Genomic DNA, 27,978 nt, shown 5'->3' with positions numbered 1-27,978 from the left:
ATTTCAGCTCATTAAAGAATTTTGTGTTGCACATGAAATAGGGTCTGCCTGCTAGACAGAAATGATGTACTCCGGAGGTTAACAAATCTGTATTACCTAACCATGTAGGATCCCCCCCCCCTTTTTTTCCTTTTCTGGCTAGTTTCTGAACAGACAAATTTTCTTCTGGTTCCTTTAGCTCCTTGACTGCAGCTCAGAGTAACAAGAAGAGAAATCTGAGAACTGAAATGTTTAAACAGTCTTCTTCTTGATTCTGTGCAATTTATTTTTATGTGCAACTGGCCTCTTTAGGCATATTATCAGCTGAGGTGAAAGGTAAATGTTGAGATAGTGCCAAGAAATACAGATCTATATTATATATATCTGTGAGGAAACTAAGCTAATCTCCTAAGTGTGCTTTTCTCGGCATCCATTTCCTTTGCTGAAGTCTTCTAGGGCAGGAGAATCTTTCTTCCCATGACATGGTTTCCTCTATCTGCTCATCCAGTGGCTTAAGTTCATTGTGAGAAGGCAACTCTGGGAGGTTCCCCCCCCCCCTGCTGTTGCAAGAGTCTGTGAGGCTGTGATGTACTTGCTAGACATCATTCTAAACTCCTGCCCCCTTTGCCAATAAGGAATTGTGTGCAGATCTGGAATTGTACTTCAGAGTCCTGTTCTTCTTTCTCACTTCCACTTCTTATTGCTCCTTGGAGAACCACTTGCTCTTCTCTCCTCCCTCTGCCTTATCTCTAAAAAATGAGTGAAGAAAAAAAAGATAAAAATGGAGGAAGGCATCCTGTTCATGACAACACGGTCAGGTGCATGTCTGCATCTGTGCATCTACTTCAGCTATTCCATGAGCTCCATTTGAAAAGACTGTTGTCTTAAATGTTGCAACATAACAGAGAACAGTTTTTACTCCTTACCTGCTCGAGCGACTGGCAGCAAGGAAAGATTCCATGACTTTCTGTGGGGCAATTTTCATGGCTTGGTGTCTGTTCATGACAAGATGGATAATCAAACTTGCACAAATTCCTTTTGGTCAGCTCTGTATACTTCCAAGCCCCCCCCCCCCACTTAGAACACTAAATTTCACCTTCTGCTTTCTTAGTTTCAGTTCAAAGGATGGGTGACAAGGGATGTTTCACTCACCTTGGTGGTGGTAAGGAACTTCCTAATGACAAGGAAGTGCTGTAGCTTTCATGGGCTGTTTGCTCCACCAGCCAAATGCTTGTACAAATAAGAGATTCCCCCCACAACTAATATTTGGTCTGAAATTGCTTCCCCATACTTACTTGCTTTGATCCCCTTTGGACATCATTAACATTATTTCATAATAAAAGACTTGGAAATTTAAGGGTTTTTTGCCATATGTAAATACATTAACTGAACTGATTAAATCTATTTAGTCAATTTTTTTTAAGCTTCCCCTCTCTTATGGATCCTTTTACTCACATCTCCTCTTGTTGTTAATTCACAAAAGTTTACCGCTTTGTCAGCTCTATCCAATGATCCATTTCAGTCATGTTTGTGAGCAGGATATGCAGATACACCGTCTTCCTATAACTTCTGAGTTCTTGTACTAGCTTTGCTATGTAGAGCTATAGGGGATTTGGTCATGAAAGGTGCTGGTAGCTCATCCTGTTTTGTGCTGTATTTGATAAAAAGTGAAAATCTATAAAATGCAGGAGACATTTTCAAATGATCAATTAAACAAATGTAATTTTGACTTGCTGAAGGGTATAATTCTCATAAAAGGTTGTATTCAGACCTTTTGCTCTTTAAGACTACAAATAAGATTGGCAGAAAAGGTTCTGAACTGCATTAAACGAGTGCATAAGAAGTGAAGAGACCAGAAATTTAAGACTCTAAATTCTCTGAAACTTTAGAATTGGAGAGATCCTAGATGTCACTTAATCTGCGCCCTTCAGAAACTCAGTTATAAGCATTTTTCTGTCTGACATCTGTGTTTTGAAGAACCTATGATCATGGTAACGGGCTCTGTATCTAATTGCTAATTAAGTACTGGGAGATAGTTCAATTGTTGAGCTTTTTATTAAAAAAAGAGTCATTGCTGCAATCTAAGTAAATGAAGATTCCAGTGGCTAGGAGCCATATGATTGCTAGTCCAACAAGGGAGTATTGTAGTTTGGAAATGAACTGCAGGCTTGGGAGGAGGGTAATCAGATTGTCTTGGAACCACAGTTAACTGTTTTGAAACTTGCAGTCTAGGTGCCTAGGGCTATATGAGGAAGTGGTCATCTGTAGCCCTCTTAGCTATGTGCTAAGCCGGAACTGTGTGGTCACCCCCACTCACCCATAGTGCAGTTAAAAACAGGTATATTTTAAGCATTGATCCCAGTTGTCTGACTCTACTCCTGATATCTAGGGTAGAGGAATTATTAGGTGTGTTTTTAAATGATTTAAACATGTCTTTCACATGGTTTCCAGTGCTCCATATCAGTTTTAGGTATTATTTTATAAAGATGTTTTGCTCCAGGCCAGTCACTGTACAACTCAAGGATATCGTTAAATGATTTGCTATAGTTCAAAGTCTGGAAAGATAATTCCTGTCTGTGGTTTGGGTGAGTTGCTAGAATCAGCTCTTCTAAGTGTGGAAAATGAACTGCCCATGCTGCATTTCCATTTACCTTCCCTATATTTATTCACAGAATTGATGTTGATCACTTTAAAAGCATTTTGCTTGGTGTTTGCCAGACTTTGCAATGGATTAGATTCAGGTCATCTAAGAAATGGGCAACAGCAGCTTGAGGATGGCAGGTTGGTCATCCAGCTGCGGTGCCTGCAGCCATCCATGTCAAGATAATATTTTCCTAGGGGTTTGAGAAAGAGCATCAGCGAAGGTAGGGTGCCTGAACCTGTCATAAGTGGCACTGAAATTGTGCAAGATGGAGTATAGGGCATTACTTCCAATACTTCACACGCCTTTGCAGGCAGCTGGCAGAGTGGGCCGTCTATTGAAGCCATATCCATGCTTCCATTTCATTTTGAAACGCAAAGTGATATTGGTAGTTTCACAGAGAATCTGATGACTGAGACTTGACAGCATTTAAGATGACAGGAAAGGGTTATTTGCAGTGGCATAGCGTGGGTTGTCAGCACCCGGGGCAAGGCAAGTAATTTGCGCCCCCAACCCGTGGATTTGCGCCCCCTAACCCCCAGATGTTGCGCCCGGTGCGGCCGGCCCCCCCTGCACCCCCCACGCTATGCCACTGGTTATTTGGAAGCCAAATTTGTGAGCCAAAGAATTATACAGTAGTGTTGTTTTGACCTAGAATGGAGGTGAACTAGTTTGTCATAACTGAGGAGAAATGCACCTCACCATTATATGAGATTAAAATTTAGATTGTAGTGAAATTTAGGAATGGTACTCGGTTAGTGTGAAAGAGTCCCTTTTACTTGATTGGTTAGAACAAACTGCACCTGCTTAATTGCTGCGTAGTTGCCTTTAAAAATCAAGCCTCTACAGGTAGGCCTCTATAGGTAAATGTTGCTGGCCCCCTTGCCCTCTTGCAAGTCATCGTTCTAGTCAGAACATAGGATAGATAGTCTGACTCAGGAACATAGGGAACTATTGGCCCATCTAGCTCAGTACTGTGTGCAGGTCTGGCTCTGCTGAAGCTAAAGATGTGTGTGTGTGTGTGTGTGTGTGTGTGTGTGTGTAACAATCTAGTTGGTGGCCAGGGGCGAAAGGAAATTGAGGCAGGATCACGCAGAGGATGGGGATGTAACCATCTAGTTGTCTTGGCAATGAGGATGTGGCGGTGAGTAGCAGTCCGCTTGCCAAAGCAATGGCAGATTCTTCCCAATGCTGTGATATTTGTTGTTGTTTTTGTTGTTGTCGTCATTGTCATCCATCCATCTTGAGAGACAACAGAGTACACCTCCAGGGGCAAAGTCAAACTACCGTGTTAGCAGCACCAAAGTGACCTCCCCAGGACTCAAGCCTAGGCAGTGGCTATGGAAGCCTAGGGCTGCCCAGACAATGAGACTTGCCCCCCCCCAAGCCTCCCTCATGTGGTCCAAAGAAAAGAAGAGCAATACGTTAGGCACCAGCTTGGCTGCAGGAGTTTCTAGAAGAAGTCATATAAGGTGCCATCTAACCATCTTGAGGACTCCACACCTGATTTGTGTAGGGTTTGCTCCTTGAGCCTTTTCTTCCCCCAAAGATATCCCGCAAGGCAGTGGGGGTTTATACACCCCTACTTGGACTATGTGCTGCACATTAGGTGGGAACAGGTGACACGTGAAGCCTTGGGGCCAAACCAAAGGGACTGGGCAACTGCCAACAAGGGATGTCAAACCCTCCCGCCCGCCCCCAAGAGTCTGACAGAGTGCCAGGAGCCCAGCGAATAGGAGAGGTTATACAGGGGTGATTGTGAAACCCTTACCTCAAATGAGGCCATAGCACACATCCAGGGCCCATTGCCATGTCCCTTGCTTAGCTTTAGAAGGAAGCCTTCGGACCATACAGATATGCTTGGTTTGCCATGTAAAATGCATTTTCTGCATCAGTACATAACACTTTTATGTCTAAAGTTATTCTCTAGGTAAAATCAGGAGTGCTCTGGTGGTGTTTCCTGCTTGGCAGGGGGTTGGACTCGATGGCCCTTGTGGTCTCTTCCAACTCTATGATTCTATGATTCTAGGTGCGTTTTAATGTAGCTCAGTTTAGTTATTAAAAAATACTAATAAGAGACAATTGAGGTTCTTGAATGAAAATACATTTCAAATTTTATTTTCCATAGTGTAAGCGTTCAAAATAAGTGGTGCTGGGGACCCATAAAATCTGTCTAATCCATAGTTTATACTGGTAGTTGGTGGCTTGGTATTTCTGCCTTTTAAAGTCTGGATAGAGAGCGACTCAGAACTTGTAACTATATTGATTGTATGGACAAAAAAGTAGCAAAAGTAGGACTACCTAATTTCCCTGTTGATACATGAAAAATGAACAAAATATCATTTTGACTCCAGTTTTTAGCAACAGAGTAGACCATGCTGATTTTTAAAGTAGTTATTTTGAAGCAACAAGCTGTGTCTTCTCCCCAGGACTCTCAAACTACGTTTAGAGGGTATGTTATATTTAGGCCATAAAATGTTGACAGCGTATCTAACTTGCCTTTTTTATTAGTGCCCTAAATATTTTGAAGCTGCAGCTGTAATTTTCAGTGGAATGCGGAACAGCCGAGTAAGCATAGCCATAGATCCCAAAAATCTTGATTAAATTAGACGGAGGCTGGGTTAGGCAGGCGGGGGTGGGGTGGGGGTGGGAACAGGACAAAGAGAGCCTTGAGTAGCCTGCTGTGGTATTCTGAGAGTTAATGTTCCAGTTAACTGTGGCAGTGACCTACGGCTCTGCACGTGATTCATGCACAGACCCAAAGGTAGCAAGCAAAAGACTGTGTGAGTGTGCCTGCCTGTGGCACACTGTGAGTGTGCCTGTGGCTGAGATAGGAGGAGGCTGTGTGTGTGTTTGTGGCTACTCTGCTTTTCTAGTCCTTTTTGATGGGGGGGGGTGTTACACTAAGGCAGCAAGAAAGCAAGATATTGATCTTGAGGCAAGGCAGCCATGTAATAGTTTGCCCTTCAGCCAGAGTTGCTTTCTTAATGCTAAGCACATGGACCTGTTAGGCTGAAGTTTAGGTTTTTCTGCTCTACTATGTAACTCTTTCATGACCTCCAAGCAGTGGTCATCTGCAATGCATGTACAGCTGAATTTGCCCTTGGTCATTATTAGTTCAGTTAGAAGGGTCTTTGTGTGCCAGATTCTAAGCCTCTGTGAAATCAATCATTGTACACTGAGGTGGGAAACCTCACAGCTGAGGACCACATCTCCAGGCCTCCCCATCCAGCCCTCCCCCTGGAACAAACAAACAAAGTGCTTTTGACTTCCTGGAATGTGCTCAGTGGAAAGTGGTGTGTGTGTGTGTGTGTGTGTGTAGAAACTTCTGCGTTTTGTGTGACTGGAATGTAGCTCCTTGTACAAATGAGCATTAAATAAATTGCCTGGTCCACTTTTGCTTCTGGCCCCACACATTACTGGCATGTGGCCCCCAGAAGGTCCCCTTGTGTGGGGGGTGTTGATTGTTGGGCTGAAAAAGTTCCCCCACTTATGTTTCCTTTCATAGAATCATAGAATTGCAGAGTTGGAAGGGATCCCGAGAATCATCTAGTCCAGCCTCCTGCGATGCAGGAATCTCAGCTAAAGCATCCATGACAGATGGCCATCCAACCTCTGCTTTAAGAACTTCCAAGGAAGGAGAGCCCACAACCTTGCGAGGGAGACGTTTCCTTTGTTACTATAGCACTCAAATGTATCATTAAATGATGAGAGGATTGGGTAGTGTCCCTTTTTCAGAATCCCTTCATGTTTGGCAGATGCCCTGGAGAAACTTTAATTGTAGCCTTACTGGCCATAGTCTTTCCCTGCTTGTACATTTGGGTTATGATCAGCCATGTCTGGTTCCATTGCACTCTGAGACATCCAGACTCTCATCTTTACTCAGTAAGCGTTTTCCGTCAACATCATTAGGCATTTCCCTTTTGTTTTTCCATTGCTTATGGCTCCATATCCTCCTAATTCAGATAGGTTTTTAGTTAGCCATTTTAAACCCCTTTTAATGAGTCTCACCTACTGGTTGTATTGGGAGTTGCTATGATTTGGAACTTCTGAAATCACGTTTGCTTTTGTGACTGTGATGTTTCCTACTTGACTTTCTCTGCTACTTATACTCTCCTTTTAATTAAGCGTAATCTGTCAGTTTGCCTTCCTTCCTTTTATACATTTCTTCTTTCCTCTTCAACCTGACCTTTCAGCTCAGAAACATCAAGCATGCTGATCTTCTACAGGTCCTTACACAATTGCTCCCTGTACACATTTGCATGATCTATAAATATCTACAAGTAGTACATGGTATGGAACTAACCATGTTCTGAAATGACACTCTGGATAATTACTCTGAAATGAAGCACAATAGTGAACATATATATATAACAATTAAGCATTAGTAGAATGAAAATATATGCATTTGAAATACCATGTACTGATTGTTACAATAAAAGCATCACAGCATCGTTCTTTCCTTAAAAGTAAGTGGTCCTATTAGAGAAGAAAGTTTTAAAGGGCTGGTTGTGGCAAACTGTGGCAAGCAGTCATAAAAACAGGAAGGATAAAATTGCAAGATAAAAAAATATAATGTTCATAATAATCTTAGAAAGCTTTAAAAAGAATGAATGGCGTAAAATATATTCCATAGTGACTGTCAGCATCGCCCTTGAGCCAGTGCCACCAACTGGACTCATACACTTCAGCCCCGACTGGGCTAGGCGAGCTGGGTAGCACTTCCAGAGACCACCTTCTACACAGGAACAGGTCAAAGTGCTGTGGACTCACAGCTTAGAGTTGTGAGCACCGGATTCACTTCAACAAGAAGACAGTCGTCACACAGCAGAGTATAGCAGAGCATAAATGACTCGGAGAGCAGCTCTGTAGAATATCTTCTTTTATTCTATCTACAACTATAATACACAACTATGTACAGAGCTAAATGAGGTCTAAACGAAAATGCTGAACTGCACTGAGTGTCTGCAGCTGCTCTTAGCAGCAACCTTATCTATACACACGATCTCTCTCTAACACTCAGTCTCTCTCTCTCTCCCCCCCCCCCCGACACTTTGATGTGAGGCTGGAGCGGAATAAGTAGAGAGCAGAAACCACCTCCTCCTCTCTGGAGAATCAGCAGAGCACATCAGCAGATTCTTGGATATGGGAGGGGTGAAATATCCTCATCCTCCCCCATTTCATCCAACCATTCAAGGTTCATATTTCTACCAAACATTCCTGAATGTTGACAGATAAACTCATATTTAGTGTCTAGTTTGGTCATATAAATCTTAAGCTGCCCCCAAACAAAAGCAAAGTCGGAGGGGGTCCTCATCACTCCTGGTGTTACATATTTTATGAGTCAGCTTTTCAGAAAGGGCAATGAGCATGACTTTTTAAAACCATAGGCCCATAGGATAACAATATGCACCCTTTCAACCTTGAGAGATCACTAGACAAGTGACAACCAACAAATACAGAATTAATCGTTGAGAAGTAAGGCCAGCATTGGCACCATCAAAAACGGATAAGAGAAATAGCAAGCAGGTCACCTTGGATGCTAAGCTAACAATTATACCAGTCTCCATTGCAACCTGCTTCCAGAACTTGTGTACCCCCACCATATATGCCAATATGTGCCTTGTACCTTACAACCCCGCCAGCATAACGGGGGACCAGATCTTACAATGTGAGCAAGTCTGACCCAGTTTTAAAACCAGCGGTGGACCATCTTCAAAGAATTCTCCCTAATGTTAGCAAGCATGGACCTCAAGCGACAAGCCAACCAGATCTTAAGCCATTGAGAATTTTTTAGTTTGCCTGTAGAGTCCATCTCCTACACCAATTTCAAAGTAGTAAATGGAGAGGACTGGGATTCACTCAGAAACACAGGGTTTCAGTGACATATATCCCCTACTGATACAATACTAATTACTAAACATTATGGGGCACTTTTGAGTGTCATTTGCCTGTCTTGATAATTCAGATTAAGAAAATGACTATTATAATAGATGGTGCTCTTCACAACAGGCACCACCTTTGTTCTGAAAAAGTATTGGAGAATATTGCTGCAAAAATCCTCAGTTGGGGGCTGCTGGATCTTTTTCTTTCTAAGTCTAGCAATTATAAGAGCAGAATGCTTTTCTTTGTCAGGCTTCAGGACTTGGTTTATTTACTTGGCAATGCATCTGGCCACCCAAGGATGGCAGTGTGAAACTTGGGGGCATGAGTTGAACTAGTGCGTGGAAACTCAAGCCATTTGAGCGTCCTGATCATTCTGCTTCCTTTCTTGTTTGCTTACTCATTCAATAATACTTTGAGGCATGACTATTGAATAACATCATCTGTTTCATAAATTGGTAAGAGGACTCTATATGAAGGCCGAGATCAGGACTCATGTCAAATTAAGTACAATTTTTAAAAAGTAGCACTTGTCATAATGATGTTGTAGAATGAAATAATAATTTGTTGGGTTATTCAAAGAGGGAAGTGTAATGTAGATAATTACCATGTAGTCCATTTCAATGTTGGTTACTTTCCAGGGTGTTCATTCTTTGTACATTTACTGGCAGACAAAAAAGTGCTCAAGTTTTCTCATTAATGATTAGCCTTTGTTGCCCAGTTGATAAGAGAACTTGTTTGGGTGCATTATGAAAGCAAAATAGAGCAAATAAATTAATGTGTGTAAGTTAAAAAACTGACCATTTCTAGATTTCTTGTTCCTTTATCTAATTAGAACTAGCTTCTGTTAAATGCAGATTAATGAACACTATGGATTACCACTTTCATCTGTTGTGGGAATTCTTCTGAAACAAAGAATGTAGCCAGTTTAAAAGGCCTTTCTCCTGCTTGTTCTACAGGGAGGTGATCAATCAGAAAAATCATTTACAATTAGATTACATTTTGTTCCCCCACTGTTCCTTGTTAATGTTTCTGCCTTTTGTAATCTGAACTAAATTGTGTTAGGAAACCCTTAGTCAATTGACTGCTTTCTTTTTCATAACTTGATGCTTTTATTTCAGAGTAAGGGGTTGGGTCATACACATCTTTTCATTGCTGTGCTACAGATTAAATGTGGCCTGTTTGCCTAACCCTGGTTAGCAATCAGAAGCTTGTGGGTTTCTTTCCTACTTTCTCTTTCCTTATGTTGGCATTTCCCCTCTTTCCACTTCTGGTACTAACTCCAATTAACTCTGCACTGGTGTTTAGTGCTAAATCACAATTTTCTACTGGGGCAATTTTCACACCGTCATATAGTTGTCATGTAGGAGGCCACCATAAGGAAGGGTGAGGCTGTATAAGGAGGCTTTCAGGTATCTGAGGGAGATCAGATTTGGAGCAGTGATGGGCATAGACAGTAATATATCTGGATATGAGGGCAGAGATTGGGACCAAAGCAGTGGGGAGCTTTAAGGCATAAGGACTTTGTGCCAGTGCAGAAGTGGATGGGAAACCAATGTAGGTATTTGAGGAGAGGCATCACATGGACAGAATGATGAGAGGTGAACCATCTGAGCAGCAGAATTCTGGGCTAGAACTGGGTTTTGCTTTGTTTCAGCACCAGAGTTGCACACAAGCATCTAGAGATGGTTCCCAGTCAATTATATTTATAATTAACTGCTATTCAAGCAAAGGGGAAATTATGAGATTTCTTAATCAGATAAGATGGGTGTGGGGAGTCTTCTGGCCTTCCAGATGTTGTTGGACTCCAGTTTCCATAAGCAGAAATGGGGAACTTGTGAACCATGCAAAGAAGGAGTTATGGGTCAGAGAAGCATAGATATGTTGTGGGCATTGTTTTTATATATGTTTAATTGACATAATTCAATAAAAAAAATCAGTGCATAGTTGACTACAGTTTATAAATACATGGTAGTGTTCTTGTAATGCCAGTTAATGTGGCTTCCAGTGTGTGAATGTTCCAGAGCATTGAAATTAAGACATTATTTAAGAAGTTGAGTATCCTGTGGAGTGCATATTGCATGCCTCTGAACAAGAAACAGCTTATAACCAAATATTATGTCAAAGAGCATGTTTCAGCAGGCTTGGCAAACTTGCCACTCACAGCCCTGTTATGTGCTGCCCTCCCTCAGGGATCTGAATAAATTACTTTGAATGCAAGCATAGCCGGCATTGTGTTGCCTTTTCTGCTTTGTTTCTCATATTCCCTGTATAAAAGTCACACTAAGTAGGTGGATCATATCATTGAAGTGACTCAGATTTATATTACTTGACAGTGGGCATATATACCCGCCTTGTTGGAACAGAGGGAAAGCTAAAATGACCTCAAGTAAAGCCATTTTCTATGCTCTTGTCATCATTTGCTCCCCGCTGACCCCAATATTGGATGCATAACCAAAGCAACAACTACTGCATTACAATCAGTGCTGGCAGCTGGCACCCTGTGCCAGGCTGTGAGTGTCCCATTCTTCCTCTCACTTCTAGCAACATTAATCAGAAACTTCCAGCAACATTGGACCTTAGGTTTAAGCGTGGGGTGCATTGATAGTCCCCATCTTTGAAAAGTACCTACCTTCTTTCTCCCCTATGAGTTTATAACAGAGTGCAGTATTTCTCCCCAGTCCCTTTCATTCCAGATTCTTATTGGTTCTGGACAGTTTTAAGGTTCTCCACTTTCTTGCTGGAGATGGGACAGTGAAGCATTTCTGAAAAAGAGCTGTCAATTGTCTTTCTCTGTAGCGATATCAAAACAATGTGTCTATGTTGGTTACACTCTGTCATTTTTTCAGAGGCTACAAACTTTGCTCCATCTTCAAAACAAAATAAAATATTTTTAAAAATTCATTCCAGTAGCACCTTAGAGACTAACTAAGTTAGTTATTGGTATGAGCTTTCATGTGCATGCACACTTCTTCAGAAAATTTATTTATTTGTTTGTTTCTTTTGTTTTGTTTTGTTTCGACTACGGCAGATCAGCACGGCTACCTACCTGTAACTTTGCTCCATCTTGCTTGTGTCGATATTCAGGTGCGAACATTAGCTCCATTCAGGGGCGTAGGTCACGGGGAGGGGCGGCAATCTGTGCCAAGGCACGGTGCAGCAATCTGCCCACAGGAGCGCTGTGGTGAGTTGCCCACGGAGTCTGCCTGGCAGACGCAAGCCCCACACTGCCGTTTCGGGCAGCGCAGGGCTCAAGCCACCGCGTCACTCCCAGGAGAGACGTGTGGCTCGGGTGCACTGCAGGCCAGCCTCCACGGTAAGTGCCTCCCCCCGTGGTGTGCCATTTTGTCACACCCCCCTCAGGAATGACACCAGGGGCGGACTGTACCCCCCTTTCCTACGCCCCGGCTCCATTTGTTGCATTATGGAATCCTTTTATATTGAACAACTAGAACCTGAAACCAAGATTTTGCAGAGTATCCCCAATTTTGCAGAGCACCAAAAGGAGACAACTGTGGAATACTGGTATTGTTCAGGTCTCTTGAGAGTGGGGAGATTCAGGAAGCAGAAAGAGGAAAAGACACCTTTCTATGGCACCAGAGAGCTCAGGTTTGGGCTGACTGTCAGCCCCAAATCAAGGCAGCTTATTGCTTTATAGTGGTTCTGAGGAGAATCTGGAGAGTGCAAAATGTGTCTGTCTTCCATTATACATGAAACATTCCTATAGGGGTGAGGAGGCAATCTTTTTTACCCTTATGCCATGCATAAAGATGCTTACTATGCAAATGTGTTGCCCTTCATATATTTAGGGACTTGAATTTCCATCAGCCACATCTCGCACAGCCAATTTATAGGGTGATGGGAGCTTGTATTCTGCAATGTGCTATCCCATACTTGCTGCCCTGGCTGTAAGTTGTCAGCAGTTTAAGAAGCTCATTTCCTTCTTTCAACCTTAGAACCCTGCTGGATCTTGCTCATACAGTGGACTTCCTTGCTAGGTTGTCCTCTTCCCCTGGAAAACAATTTAAAACCAGCAACATCATTTTACCGCATCTCTCTCTCTCTCTCTCTCTCTCTCTCTCTCTCTCTCTCTCTCTCTCTGTGTGTGTGTGTCCCAATAAAAGAAAGCATCAATAGGATTACATTTCTTTCCTCTAGAGCAGCTTTTTTCAACCTGTGGGTCCCCAGATGTTGTTGAACTACAACTCCCATCACCCCTAGCTAGCAAGGCCAGAGCTCAGGGATGCTGGGAGTTGTAATCCAACAACATCTGGGGACCCACAGGTTGAGAACCACTGCTCTACAGGATCAACTGCCATCAGTAGTCCTGGAAGCTCATAGATCCTTTTCATGGGATTGGGTGGCTCTATTTAACCTCCAGATAGACACTGTGAACTTCCCATATCCCTTAGGGTGGCAACTGTGGAAACAGAATGCTGAACTAGATAAGGTTTTGTTCTGATCCAACTGGGTTCATCTTATGATATGGTTATGAGTTGAGGCCACCTGAGTTGACTATTAAAGGGAATGATAAAGTTTATGAGCCTTAGCCAGGCAGATACATACTGTCATCAAGTACAAGTGAGCTTTCTTTAAAAATTGCCACTGTTAATGGCCGTTTCCAGGAAGGAGGGAATGCTTCTGGGCTTCTAAGATGTATTTCCAAAGCTGTAACTGAAATGTATAAACCTAGAAAATTGGATTTCATCTTAAAAATCATGATACAGCTTTAATTTTAAATGCATGAATAGTGCTGATTCAATAACCTTTGAATGCATTAAATACTTAAGCTGGCTAAAATCTTCTTTGCTTTATGTTGAAGTAAATTGAGTCAGAGTTAATTGTTTAGAAAAGTTTAAATTATGACTTCCACACTGAGTGCCATGTGTGTGTATGAAGGCTAAGAAATCAAGTTGGAATTTGGCTACCCTCTTCAATCCCCCCTCCCATTTTATATTCCTAACCATTTATTCTTTTAATCTTTCATTTTATACTCATGAAAAGTGGAAAGATTCACATTGGCTTTGGCCTGATGTTTGCATCTAAGTAAACTCAGTTATAAAAAGGCTGATAGAGGAATTAAGATGTTAAGAAAGACTCAAGTGCTAAAGCTGCACATTTGGCAGGTTTTCTTCTGGGTAACATTTGGCATGGAATGCAGATACAGATGCAATTAGACAATTATGGCTGTCTAGATAGAAGGAAATATAAACTTGGAAGTTCTACTTAAAACAATCGTGAAAACAATAATTCTAATTGACAGATCTTTTGGTTCAAAATTCCCTACGGTCTTAGTGGAACTTCAGCTTTGCAAGAAATTAAACATAAATATACAACGCAGTAAGAGATTGTTTTATTGCTTGAAGTTTTCATCCCCTCCAATGAAAATGAAGACAAAACCTTGGTATAGCAATAGGTCAGGATTCTGATAAGAGAAGGAGGAAAGTGAACTTTTATTTTGGATAAATATTTATATCCTGGCTTTCCATAAGTCATGCTCAAGATTCTTAACAATAACAAAACCATAAAATTAATTATCTTAATTATTAAGATCATGTCAGAATCTATCACATTGAAAAATAAAAACCAATAAACAGACAGTGTTAAAATTTGGAACATTGCCTTCAAAGTATTTGTTTAACAAGGGTAACAGACACAAATGTCTGAAACTGCCTCTTAAAGGCTAAAAGTGTGTGTGTGTGTGTGTGTGTGTGTGTGTGTGTGTCAGTGAGAGAGAGGGGAACCCTTTTCATAGCAAGCAGTAAATTTTCCACTTAGAGGACTAAGAGGAGTCTTGTTAGCTCAGACTAAATGCCCATCTATGTCAACCTGTGTCAATTTAATGCCCTTCACATGTTTTGGACTAAAACTTCCAGTGGCCATCTACCTCTAAATGAAAAATATATTGTTTGCTTTAAGACTGGATTCATTCACATGGGCACAGAGGTTGGTGAGGCTGTTTTGCTCTAGCATCCTATTTCATGGCGGCTAAACAAATACCTTTGGGAAGCAGATTTTGATGGCTGCTCATAGGTGTTAATGATGGCTGTCCTCCATGAATTATCAAAACCGTTTTTTTAACCCACCTAAGCTAGTGACCATCACCACTTCTGATAGCAGTGAATTCCATAAATTAATTGCATTCTATGAAGAACAGCTTCCTGGATCATTGCTAATCAATGTCATTACAGTGGTACCTTGGGTTACAGACGCTTCAGGTTACAAATTCCGCTAACCCAGAAATAGTACCTCGGGTTAAGAACTTTGCTTCAGGATGAGAACAGAAATCACGCAGCACGGTGTGGTGGCAGTGGGAGGCCCCATTTTTTATTTTAAAATAATTTTTATTAAATTTCCCATTTTAACAATTCAATCAAATCACATTAAATATTCCAAATTATAAAAATACATATCATATATTCCAAATATTCCGCCAAATTATAAAATTTTATTGGGGCTTCCCACGCTTCAAGTTCGGTGGGGCTCTGATCATCTTATATCTCTACTGCCTTGAGTTTCCAATAGTTCCTTTAATTCTTCCTGTTGTTGCCTTTCCTTCGTTCATGGCCTCTGAGTTTTTTCCACAGGCGAGTTGAAGTAAGCAATGATATGCTTCTGTGTGAAATTTGTCTGCTTGACCTCTGCCTATTGTTTGTCAGCGGGAGGCCCCATTAGCTAAAGTGGTACTTCAGGTTAAGAACGGTTTCAAGGTTAAGAACAGACCTCCAGAACGAATTAAGTTCTTAACCCGAGGTGCCACTGTAGATGACTTGGAGTTCTAGAATTATGAGAGCATGGGAAATTTGTCACTATCCATTTTCTCCACACCATGTAACTGTTATAAACATCTATCATCTTTCCTCTACCCTTAAGTGTATTTTTTCTAATCAAAAAGGTCTTTAAACTGGAAGGTACTCCCAGCATCTTGTTAAGAATATGAGAAGAATCTGCTAGATCAGCCCAGTGACCTATCTGGTTCAGCATCATGCTCTCATACTTACAAACCAGATGTCTTTGGGAAGCCTGCAAGCAGGACTCAAGCGCAAAAGCACTTGGTTTCCGCAACTGGCATTCAGAAGCTTACAGTTTTGTTCCTAATGATCCGCAACATAGAATTTGCCCCTTTCACAGCTGCTGCACACTGAGCCAACATCTTCATCTTCACTATGACCCCATGAGCATGTATGTGAAGTTAAGATTTATTTATTTTTTGCCCCAACATGCAAAAAAACACACAAACAACCACAAATGTTGACTTGTATTTGTGATTTTATGGCCCATTCACAGAGTTTGGAGAGATCCTTTTGGAGCATTTTGCAATCCTTTTTTGTTTTAATGACCCTGAGCAACTTAGTATCATCAGCAAACTTGGCCACTTCGCTGCTCACATCGTGGCTGCCGACTTCTGCTTTTATATTATAGTTTCTTAGTTGGGACCACCAAAACATTATGCAATATTACACATGTGGCCTCACTGTCAGTTTTTATGAAGTCATTATTCTTGTTGGTTTTATATAATAATCCCTGGCATGGAATTCACCTTTTTCATAGCTGTCACATACTGAATTAACAATTTCATCAAACCATCTGCTAGAGGCCCAGGATCATTTCCCTAGCTAGACAGTTTCCTGGTAAGCTGCTGAGAACATTCTTCTTTAAAATAAAATGGACTACATTTGCTTGTGATGGAGTTTTGTTTCGCCTCCCCTCCCCCAAATTTCTTCTCCATTGTACAGTATAGGATTGCAGGGAAGAAACAGCTTTTGGGGGAGTGGGAACAGGGTGTGAGTCATACCAGGTTTCACATGATAAATAATTGTCTCTTTGTCCTCCTGGTCAGGTTTTTAGTCGGGGAATTTCCCCCTGACATGCCCAGTTTCCTTCTCTGTCATGCTTTCAGGCAGCTAATTACATTTTTTTAAAGGGTGTAATGTAGGGCACTCTAGATCAGAGAGCCACTGTTCCAGCTTCCTTTATGCACCATAGTAATCTTGGGTGAGCGTTACAAGACTACGATTGTTAACTGGGCCTCTGTGTCAGCAATGCTTTGGGTTTCCAAAGGCCCCTTTCATTTTAAACAGTGTAGAGTTTCACTTGGCTTATGAAGTACAATACCAGTCTCCATAGGGAGCCATGGCTGAAGCAGTAAGTCACAATCATTTCAACAGCCTGTTCAAATAAACAAGGATGCTGTTTGATACATCCCTTCTTAGAACGGTTGTTGGGAAGAAAGGAAACATCTGCCTGGATATAATTGTCATTTTATTGGTTTTATTCTCTCCCCATTGTGATGTATTGAGCCATGCGATTGCATAATTGTGCAACTATTATATTCTGTTGTGCAATAAATGTAAAGAGATTTCTCTTGATCCCTGGCACTACTACTTTTCTGTTTAGAAAGTGAAAATACTAGTTTAGGATGTTAAACAGCTGTGGAAGGAAAGTAAAGGACAATGCGTTGGCCAGCAGTAGAAGTAGTAAGCAAGTGTGTGATTATAGTTTTCTGTTCAGAAGCCAGTCACCCCACCTCCAATGAGGTGACTATTATTTATACTCACCTTTATGATATATCTTACATGGATAGAGAATAAGTCCATGGTTCAACAGCTGCAAATCAACAGGTTCTTAGTATGTTGAATTCATAATTCTTTTTTCTTTAACCATTCATACAGTAAGGACCAGTACAAATACTCACCTTAACAAGATTACAGATTGCCACCCTATTGTGGGAAAGATAGTGGGAGGAATGGAATGCAGACTCTGGAAGACAAGGATTTGCTGTCTTTGCAGCAACTTAGAAGTAAAAAGCAAATGACTGGATAGGTTGAAGGTGAAGGCCAATGCAATGATGAGATGCTCACTGGTATTGTTTGTGGAAGAGGTTTATGCTTCTTTGCTTAGCTCTTGTAAACTATTTGGCAAGTGTGGCACATATCTTTCAATATGGGTATATTGCTGTTTAAGACCACCACCCCACCCAAAAAACCCTGACGGTTGTCATGTGCCAATTTTAAATGAATAAATACATACTGTAAAATAGCAAATGGATCCAGCTATAGCCCAGTTTGATAGTCCAGTTTGACAGTCCAACACATTTGTTTGTGGTTTTTTTCTTTATTTGTTTCTGGTGCTAATAAATCCTACTAAAGCGAGCAAATTCATGAGTCACATTGTATGGGGTTTAACTTGGTGGCTCAGTTACCCAAGTGCCTCCTATTATGGAGTATAGTATGTCAATACAGATACAAGTGCCTTGTGGTTCTTTTCTGTTTAAAAATAGATAAGTGTATTGTCAGTGGAGGAAAATCTCACATCTGGGCCCTTGGCACATGCTGAGACTTGACTGTGTGTGGATGTGAAGTGCCTTGGGTGTGGTTTCTTTTGTCTTCTCTCTTGGCACTGAGTGTGGATTCTAAAATAAGATTAAATGTGACAGAACAAAGCTTCCTTTTTCGGGTTTGGTGGTCATATTCATTGGAACTTATCGCTAAGCATATGGACATAAGAGAAGCCTTGCTGGATCAGACCAAAGACTCAGCAAGTCTAGCATCTTGTTATCATAGTGCCTATCAGAAGGCGCAAGTGGGACCTGAGCACAACAGCTCTCAAGCTGCAGAAAAGCCATTATTTAACACAGCTTTCCCCTTGCTCCAAATCTCAAAGAATGATTTACATAAAAACAAAGGGAAATGTACTTTCCAGCCTCCCACCTTGGCACACCATTCTTCCTCTCCCCCCAGAATTGAAACACACCTTTGAAATAAGGCCTGAAATCTTCTAATGGCCAGGCTCTCCATCTTATCTGACTGTACTGTTCCCACAATTCCAGTTTTGGCAGCTTATGTGGATTCCGCTTTCAAAAAAAGAAAAGAGAAGAAGAAAGCATTGGATGCTAGCATAGCCATGTGCTACCTCTGACAGCAGCCAGAGTTTCCTTTGCAGAGATGAATGCTTGCTTCGACCACACACTACCAGCATTTGCTGGCTTTGTGTGCAGCCTATTGCATTTTATTAAAATAGGTTGTTTAATTTGGATGTAATTGGAGCTAAGCTGAGTGTTTATTGGATTTGCCAGTGTGAATAATGACGATCAATTGTGTCTGAATTATTGTGAACATCATGGCGTGTTTGCAGCAACCGCCACCACCTTGCCCCTGTTTTCCTCTCTTTTCTTCCAGTTAACCTTTTCTGGTTCTTTTGTATTCCAGAGCAAAGAAGTGGGGCAGCAGCTCCAGGAAGACTTGATGAAGGTCCTGAATGAGCTCTACACGGTAAATCAAGTTGCTTTCTTGGCTCCTTTTCAGAAAGTAGGAAAGAAATGTTTGACTTTACCCTGCCTGCTGCAACAGCAGCAATCAAGCATTGGAAGTGATAAATGGCTGCAGTCTGTACCGAAGCGGTGTGTTATTTGCTAGTTGGTTAAGTACTGTAAATTTCTTTTTCCCCCTTTTTGTTCCATTTTTATCCTCTGCCTGCATCTCTATTGCTTTTCCTCATGTCATCTGATTACGTTCCACATCAGGCTGTGAATACTAGTGGAGACTTGGGGTGCATCATTGAGACTGTGCACAGTATAATAACTGCAGCTCTGAGATCAGCTTTGGCTGCAAGCATGCCACATACAATTGGCTCCATTCATTCCATGTGCAGGAATGCACTATGCACTAACTTCATCATGCAGTAATTTTTCCACAATGATGATTTATAGTAGATGCTTGCATATCACTGGCTGTTTTAAGTCTGCATTCTTAGAAGGCAGGGTGGCAGCAGGTTTTAGATTTCTTAAATATATCGAGGCAGTAATGTTTATTACAACTCAACATGCTGCATTAGCTGTAGTTCTGTACCTGGACCCCAGGGTGGATAAAACTAGAGAGTCTGCAAAGACACAGCCTTGCTGTCAGTTCAGTGCATATGAGTCTTCAAAAATGCTATCCCTATACACCAAATGTATCTTAATAACAAAATAGTCTATTATAAGCCCAGAGAAATGCCAGATGTATTATCTCTATACTATAGATCGATAGTAAAGTAATGTTACCGGACAGTCCCCGGATTTACAGATCAGTCCCCATACAAAATCCATTGAAGTTGAAAAGTGTCCCTGGATTCATTGAAAAAAATCTGGTAACCTTATGGTAAAGTTCACAGAGTTATTGTACGCGGGGAGGGGGGAATCTTTCCCAAACCAGCACCTTGCAATGTGGACTCTGTACATATGTATTTGGTAATTTTTCATTTTCTTAATTTAATTTAATTTTTGCACTACAGTGGCGCCTCGCAAGTCGAAATTAATCCGTTCCGCGAGTCTCTTCGTCTAGCGGTTTTTTCGTCTTGCGAAGCAACCCTATTAGCGGATTAGCGCTATTAGCGGTTTAGCAACTATTAAAGGCTTAGCGGCTATTAAAGGCTTAGCGGATTAGCGGCTAAAAGGCTATTAGCGGCTTAGAAAAAGGGGGTTAAAGCGAAAAAAAATCGGAACACTCGCAAGACGTTTTCGTCTTGCAAAGCAAGCCCATAGGGAAAATCGTCTTGCGAAGCAGCTCAAAAACGGAAAACCCTTTCGTCTAGCGGGTTTTCCGTCTTGCGAGGCATTCGTCTTGTGGGGCACCACTGTAATTTTAGCCCACACCTATGTGATTCACAAATCCACTACTGTATTCAAAAAGACCACCAAAGGTTATTCCCTTCATCATCATTGCTGCCATTGGCCTCCTTTGGAAGGGCAAGATATAAATTTTATGAGCCAATCAAATCAATATATAAGCACAACTGATAACTCAGCCACTAGTGAAAATCTTACAAAGAAAGCGTGCCTGGTACCATAATTATGTTTTTCATTTTGGAGTACTCCATGCATTCTGGCACTGGTGAAGGGGAGTTAATGCTGTCTATGAGAAATCCATGTCTTGTACCAGGAGACCCTGGTATTTGGCATTGTGTTAGCACAGGCATAGGTAGACTCTGCCCTCCAGATGTTTTGGGACTACAATTCCCATCATCCCTGACCACTGGTCCTGTTAGCTAGGGATCATGGGAGTTGTAGTCTCAAAACACCTGGAGGGCCGAGTTTGCCTATGCCTGTATTAGCATCTGGTGTTGGGCCAGAGAGACATGTCAGTGATTCTTCTGGTAAACTGGCAATCCTGCCGCCCATCATTCTCCCTGGCTGAGGTGGTCCTGTGTGTGTTCTGTTGGTGAACCCCTTGGGGATTTCAATAGCCACATGGAGATTACTTTGGGGATCCAGCTCAGGACTTCATGGCTGCCATGATAACCACAGGGCTGCCTCGGAATATAATTGATCCCACACATTTATCAGGTCACACTATTGATCTAGTTTTTTCAACATAGCAGGGGGCTAATGAGTTGGAAATTCATTGCAGGGAGGGCTTTCTGTAGCCACATTATCATGGTCTGACTACTTCTCTGTTTAGTTGGACAGTAACTACTCCCCTCTGCAAGTGAGGACCCCCAGACCCGAGGGGTCCCTGACTACCGTGATGCTGTGTTTGGTTGATATGGATGGCACTCCTGCTTTACAGTTACTATATCTAGAATGTTGTTTTATTTAGAAGTGTATTGCATTGGTTTTTTGTTTGCTGTTACCTATCGTCATAGACGAAACATGGTCTTGATTTTTTATTTTTTTTAAAACCAACCCTTCTTTAATAAATAAATTAATAGAACCTGACGATTTCTGGTGGCCCCTGGTGCTTTGCCAGTGCAGTCTGGTGTGCTGCATATGTGCAGGGGAACTCCTGTTCCTGCTTACATACAGCCCCTTAACTTGAAGCTGCTGGTAGATCTGCAGCTGCTGAAAAGCAACACAGAGCTACGTCAGGGAGCAGAAGCCTGCAACACACATCAGTGCCTGCCCTGTCCTTTCATTTACTCTGCAGCACAATCACTGGGTCAGACAGCATCAACTGCATTATCGAGGGTTCATTTGTCTCCACATCAACTAGTGTCACACATGCTGTCATCTTTCAGCAATTTCCGATGGTTACTTAGGCTCGGGTAGCGAGAAGGTAGATGGGGATGTACCGATGTAGAGTGATTTATAGCAGATCGGCAAGGTTTTGGTCTACCGATGGTTTCACGGTAGAAGAAGAAGAAGAAGAGTTTGGATTTGATATCCCGCCTTTCACTCCCCTTCAGGAGTCTCAAAGCGGCTAACATTCTCCTTTCCCTTCCTCCCCCACAACAAACACCCTGTGAGGTGAGTGGGGCTGAGAGACTTCAGAGAAGTGTGACTGGCCCGAGGTCACCCAGCAGCTGCATGTGGAGGAGCGGAGACGCGAACCCGGTTCCCCAGATTACGAGACTACCGCTCTTAACCACTACACCACACTGGCTAGCAGCAACAAAAAGGTTCCTCCAACCCCCACCCCACTCTAAATGAAACTGCTGAGATCAAGAAAGTCAGCAGCAGGGAGAGAAGCAGATTTTTGTTTCACTGTGAGGTTTGTTCTTGTACTGAAAACAAATTCCTATGCTGGGTATGTTCCCAAAAGCATCATTTTGCTTAATTCTAAGAGCAAAATCCCCCCCCCCCCGGACTATTTTGTATCTGGCTCTGATTGGTGCCTCTCAGGGTTCTAGTAAACAAAACAGAGACATTGCAAGCCAGAAGTCTGTGCATCCCTGAATTGTTTATTTCCTTACGTTAATATCCTGCTTTTGTTCCAACATGCAGACTAAGGCAGCATACGCATGTCATCCAGACACTAACTAGATCTGGATCTGCTTGGCTGCAGGAAGGTAGTGGCTTTCCATGTCTTCTGGCCATTCCCTGGGACTTAGGCAAAAAACTCTCTCTCTCTCTCTCTCTCTCTCTCTCTGGTTTGAGGCCTGCCGATGAGCTGCGGCAACATTTGAGCCAGGATCTTCAGGCTCACAGTTTGTATGCTTAGCTGTTACGCAACCAGCTTTCTGTTTTAATGCCTTTCTGCTCAGCAGTATAGCTTAGTAAGAGGAACAAGGAAGAGTCATTGCCTGGGAGAAAGAAGAAAGTGTTAATAAAAATCTCCCATGCAAGACATTTCTTCTTGCACAGCTGAATGGGATATGTTCGGCGTTGATTAAATCTGTCTACACAGCAACTGTGACCAAATTACCTCTATTTTTGGAAACAGTCGTGCAAATGTTTTCTTTGGGGTTGCTGCTCAAAAGAGGGGGTGCTCTTGGATTCTACCTAGTCAACAAGGGTTGCTGCAGTGCCAAAGTCTTTTCTCCACACAATCTGTGAGAAGATGCTTTAGGAATGCTCTTTTTACCCAAAGCACTTTGACCCTAACACAGAGCAGGGGTTATTAAACACTAAGTTTAGATCCAGAATGATTTTGCAGAACCAATGTGAATCAGCAAATTACAGAGGAATAGAGGTTATGTTTTATTGTGGCCAAATGTTTGGAAATGCTTTTTTAAAGCTGCATTTCAGGACCTTTACTGCCTGGTGTGGTGCAATGGAATTTTTAGTACTTAGCTAAATTCCAGCTGCAGATGTTTAGCATTTTGAGCGCTAGGCTGGTGTGGCGACATAACAGCAGCACTCTGCAGGAGACTGGAGGGTGCGTCCTGCTTGTGGTTTTTAGCTCGCTTCCTGGCAAATGGGAATAGTTAGCCTTGCTAAATCCACAAGCATATTCCTATAGGAAAAAGTTTGTGCTGATTTGCAACAATGTCATTAGGTCATTGCGATTACTAAGCAGCAGTGTGGTGTGATTGTGAGGAGCTTAGGATAACTGTTTTAAAAATGTGGATAGTGACTGCCAAGTGTTTAACTTGGCCACCCTAGCTGTTGCGTATTTAGCATTATTTTAAGTGAGAGTTACAGGGACTTGCATACTTTCTGGACAGAACTATACTGAGAAAGGAAAATAGCACTAAATTGTGTGGTGGTGTATCACCAGGCCATAGTTCTCTTGAAAGAATACTGCTGAGCTGCATCATTTAATTTTCTCCTGTCTTTCATACATGACATTCGTGCATCACAGTGAACATCTACAACCAGCTAATTTTAATTTTAACTGGGTACTAGTGGAATAATTTTGTGGAGACAAGACAATGTTTTGGAGGACCCAATGTACCAGGAAATGTGTGTAGAATCGCTTCAAAACATTACTTTGTGCCTGAGATAACCAGTGTGGTTGCCTCCAGATGTTATTGCACTGTGTCCTTCATTGTCCCTGGCCTTTGGCCATGCTAGTTGGGGGAGTTGGGAACTGGTGTTCTACAATATCTGAAAGGCACCGTATTGACTCCCCCTATCATATGCTCTTGTCTGGAGAAACCACAATGTACTGATACACACACACACACACACACACACACACACACACACACACCCCACACACACTTGAACTTCCTATACATTACTGCAATTCACTTCTAACATTCTTTCAAGTTCAGAGCAAACAGTAATGTGAAGATCGGGAGAGCTGTGTTCCAGATAAAATAATTGCTCATTATGCTGATGTTGCATGCTTCTCTCCAGCATCTAAATATCGGGTTATGACAAAAAGCAGAAACAAACTGTAATGCAACACATTTTAGGGGCATGCTGTTGTTTCCACTGTTTGCTTCACTTTTCAGTTTCTTTCTTCTTCGACCAAGGATATTTTGTTGTAACTGTTTTAGAAGCAGGGCATGGGCATTTGCTCTGACTATGACTTCCATTACTGAGCCTTAAAAAATATTTGAAATTGAGTATCTACTCCAGGGGTTGTCACCCTGGTCCTTACCACCCACTAGTGAGCGTTTCAGGATTCTAGGTGGGCTGTAGGGGGTTTTACGGCACAAGTTGAATCCTCCTTCCATCAAGCACTAGTGGGCGGTAAGGAAATTTTACCATCAAGGAAGATGCATTAGTGGGCGGTAGATATAAAAAGGTTGAGTACCCCGATCTACTCCATAAAGTCAAGGCCCATAATTTTTGTTGACCCATGATCCCATTCTTAAAATTCTATAATTATGGCATAATTTGAGGGAATGCACATTTACTGACCTAACCATATCAATTTCAAATGGCAAAAAGAGATAGTGAAGAGTTGTTGCTAGTAGCAAACTGATGAGGTACCAGTAAAGAAAGGTTTCTAAAATCTGACCAATACCAGATAGATATAAACCTGGCTTCCAAGCCAGTAGCATTTGATCTTTCCAGGCCAGAGACCTTCCCGTTGCCTCAGTCTTAATCACAGGACCCCACCTTCCATTCCTCTCTCCCTTCTTACTGCTTCTCTGCTTTATTCAACTCAGCCCACATCGCATCTATTAGTCCAGTCAATTTTGCGTACATAGGCATGTACTGACAGGCAGTCATTTTAGATTTCTTAACCTACGCCATGCATAATTTTTCCAGTGCAATCCAATTTCTTTCATAATGATCAATAGCAAAGTGCAGGGGGCCTCAAATGGTGGAGGTGGTATTAGTACAGCCCATCTTAGCTGGTTGTGGCTCACTTGTGGAACATGACTCAGCCATTTGAAAACCAGTGTTCATTCATCCTGTTATTGAGGTGCTGTCATTTTGTTTTTAGCAGTTGCTGGTCCCACCCACTCACCCAGTGAAATGGGTACTAGAAATCTAGATGCCTAACTGTGAAAGAACAATACACCATGGCTACATAAAAAGCTTTGTCAGCTATTACAGTTTGGGAAATAAGAAAATGATCTCAAAAGGGAGATGAATCATTTGCAGGCGGAAGGAGGGGCAGGGACTTCATGTATCCCTGGGTAAAATAATGGCTTTAACCCATTGGAATTTTGAACACTTGTGAGAGTACTTTCCAGTCCTTTCAGGCAGAGAGAGAAAGAGAGAGAAAATTTGTTTTAAATGTAAAGCTTGTGCTGACTAATAGTCTGTTAAAGTGATGGAAATATTTTTATTTTTTAAAAAAAGAAATTCACTCCAGTGATGCTTACAATTAGAAAATCTTTTCCACTTCAGGAGCATCTCTGTCTGACAGAGCAATCTACCTGGCAACTGAAATTGTACATACAGTTACAGTGTTTTTTGGGGTTGCACGTTAAACCTCTTAGTCATTCTATTGATCTGATTATTCATTAATCCCTTAAGATGTCATAGAATTCCTTCATCCCATGATTAGTGATAGTAGCTATAGTAGAAGACACAGCATCTTCCTCAGAATCAATTGCCACCACAACGCATGTGCTCAAGGCCCAATGTACAGGAAAAGCATGATGCACCATCTGTTTCCTGCATTTGGGAGCTGGATTTGTAGCACCCTGCTTGTGGTTAACGCTTAGCTGGAATGAAATATTCAACGCAGCAACAGAGAAATTAAAATAATAATTTATTTGTCAGACAAATAAATGAGAGGCACAGTGGTATATGGTTACCAAGCTCTGGCCTGCCTCCTGCCATTATGGCCAGCACTTATATTTCCTTAATCCACCCCCCTTTGCTCCTCCTGTGGCTGCCTCTGTTCAATCAGCCTGCTTGAATTTCCTATTGGCTGATTGCTATAACCAATTTTAAGATACACTCATATCCTCCTGTCCTTATATGGAACACAAAGAGCTATATATTGTTACATCTATAAATGACAAATAAGTAGTAATATATCTTACATGTGTCTCAACAAGGAATCTTAATTACCAGCTCACCTCTTGCCTTCCTTGCCCTATTGCCTTCTAAAACAAATGGTTAATCTTAAATTTTTATCTTAAACATATGTCAAGGATCTTGAGTTTCACATCAACATTGAAAGATCTCCTTCATTTGAAGGTTTCTAAACAAATGTCTGACAACTAATATATCAGGATAGCTCGGATGGCGTCTCATTTCTGGCAGGGGGGCTAGGCTCATCTGCCCCCCTGGTCTCCTACAGCAATATGACTCTATGAAATAAGAATTTAACATTTCTTTCTTTCTAGATCCTTTGTATAATTACATTTAAGCAAATATATTTAGTACATAACATAGGTAGCCTTTTAAGAAGAAAAAAGCCTCTTCAGTTTACACTTCCCCCCTTCTCCGTGCTCTTGGCCTTTTGTCCTGTGGCTCAAGTTTAACGGTTTCTTTTTACGACTTTGAGAATTGTTTTCTGCTATAAATCAAAGGGGGGCCCCTTGTCCAGGAGGATAAACACTGTCAAGGTTCTCTAAGCAGCTGGTCTTGTGCCTGGCATGAAACTTTTGAAAGTCTAAGCCCATTTACCTGATCAAGATATAAGCCAATATATGCCTTGATTAAAAATGCAGTCTATATTCAGATGCCACATTCCCCCCTTTCAAGCTCAAGGACCTTGCTACCAAGCGTCCTTGATAGCTTGATCTGCATCATATTCCTAAGGTAAAGCTGTGTATAGGGCCATGATATGAGGTAGAGTTTCATTCGAAATCATCTTGCTAATTGTACTTCTAAAACATGAAATGATACATGGCATCATACATAAAACCATTACCACTACTGTCAAGAAAAACAAGCAAGACAATAGTATCCCTTTGAGTCCTGTGACATTAGGTAACCATCCCATATCCCATCCTTCCCATGTTTGTACTGGGACATGTGCTATATTCTCCATCTTTGTGGCCAACACACGGATTGCCTCACCATTATCAGAAATGTTAAAGCAACAGGCATTCCCTGTCAAGTTCAAGACTCCACATAGGCCTCCCTGCTTGGCAAGTACATAATCCATTCCCATTTTCAGCTGCAAAATGCGGCTCTACTTTCATCCAACTGTTGTGCAATAAGTCTCAAACTCTGGGCCGTTACATTGGTTACAAGTTCCACTACTGCTTGCAATCAAATTATTCTGTTTAGATTATAAATAGGATCCCGTGCCCCTTGTATGAGCTCACCAGGATTCCAGGAGGCAGGATCATAATAGGCTATAATGCGCTCTGGTGGCCAATCATCAGTACCGCTCCAACTTTGGGTACTTCCTCCTGCTATATGAGAAATATCAGCGTTTCTTCGTGTTCGCTTAGCTGAACTAGTGGGCATAATCCACATTGGTGGTAATACCCATCCCAGGAAACAAGTCCCACTCCATTTGGAAGGGAGTTTCTTGTATGCCCATTCTCCACATATCCACCACAACCATGGGTCTGAGGGTTTTGGTATGTGGAGTGCATAAGGCGAAATATCACAAGGGGTATAGAGTTCACAGTGCAGTATGTTAGATTGCCTTTCTCTGTCACAGTTATGTTCCATACCACTTTCCATGCATGAATAAAAGGAGGTACACAGGGCAAGGTATTCCGAGTTCGATAGGTAGTACCGTTTGCCCAGGTATGACTATTCTTAATATAATCCCAAGTATAGTGGCAATGAGAAGAGCCTATCATGGTAGAATCAGCTGCATCTGATGATTTATGTACACAGAATTCCCCTTGTACAGGTATAACTCGTAATGGTTTAGTTGAGTTCCATCCGGGGAAATTCTGTATTTCTGTTTGGTGTGGCATTTCGCTTACCATACCAATGGCTTTTAATGGTATTG

General features: G+C 41.8%; 1 protein-coding gene across 7 annotated transcripts in view; it reads left to right on the top strand.

Moving 5' to 3' along the window:
* The window catches only part of SRGAP2 (SLIT-ROBO Rho GTPase activating protein 2), a 208,425-nt gene that overhangs the window by 95,189 nt on the left and 85,258 nt on the right, over positions 1 to 27,978 (top strand). For all 7 annotated transcript variants that reach the window (XM_081193417.1, XM_081193416.1, XM_081193415.1 and 4 more), the window contains one exon: positions 18,712 to 18,774. In XM_081193417.1, coding sequence (XP_081049543.1) covers positions 18,712 to 18,774 — 63 coding nt within the window. The remainder of the gene's footprint in view (positions 1 to 18,711; positions 18,775 to 27,978) is intronic.

Source organism: Podarcis bocagei, assembly GCF_964188305.1.
Source record: "Podarcis bocagei genome assembly, chromosome: 5".
Taxonomy (NCBI): Eukaryota; Metazoa; Chordata; class Lepidosauria; order Squamata; family Lacertidae; genus Podarcis; species Podarcis bocagei.
The sequence above is the reverse complement of the archived record's forward strand: the minus strand, read 5'-3'. Positions and strand labels throughout refer to the sequence as shown.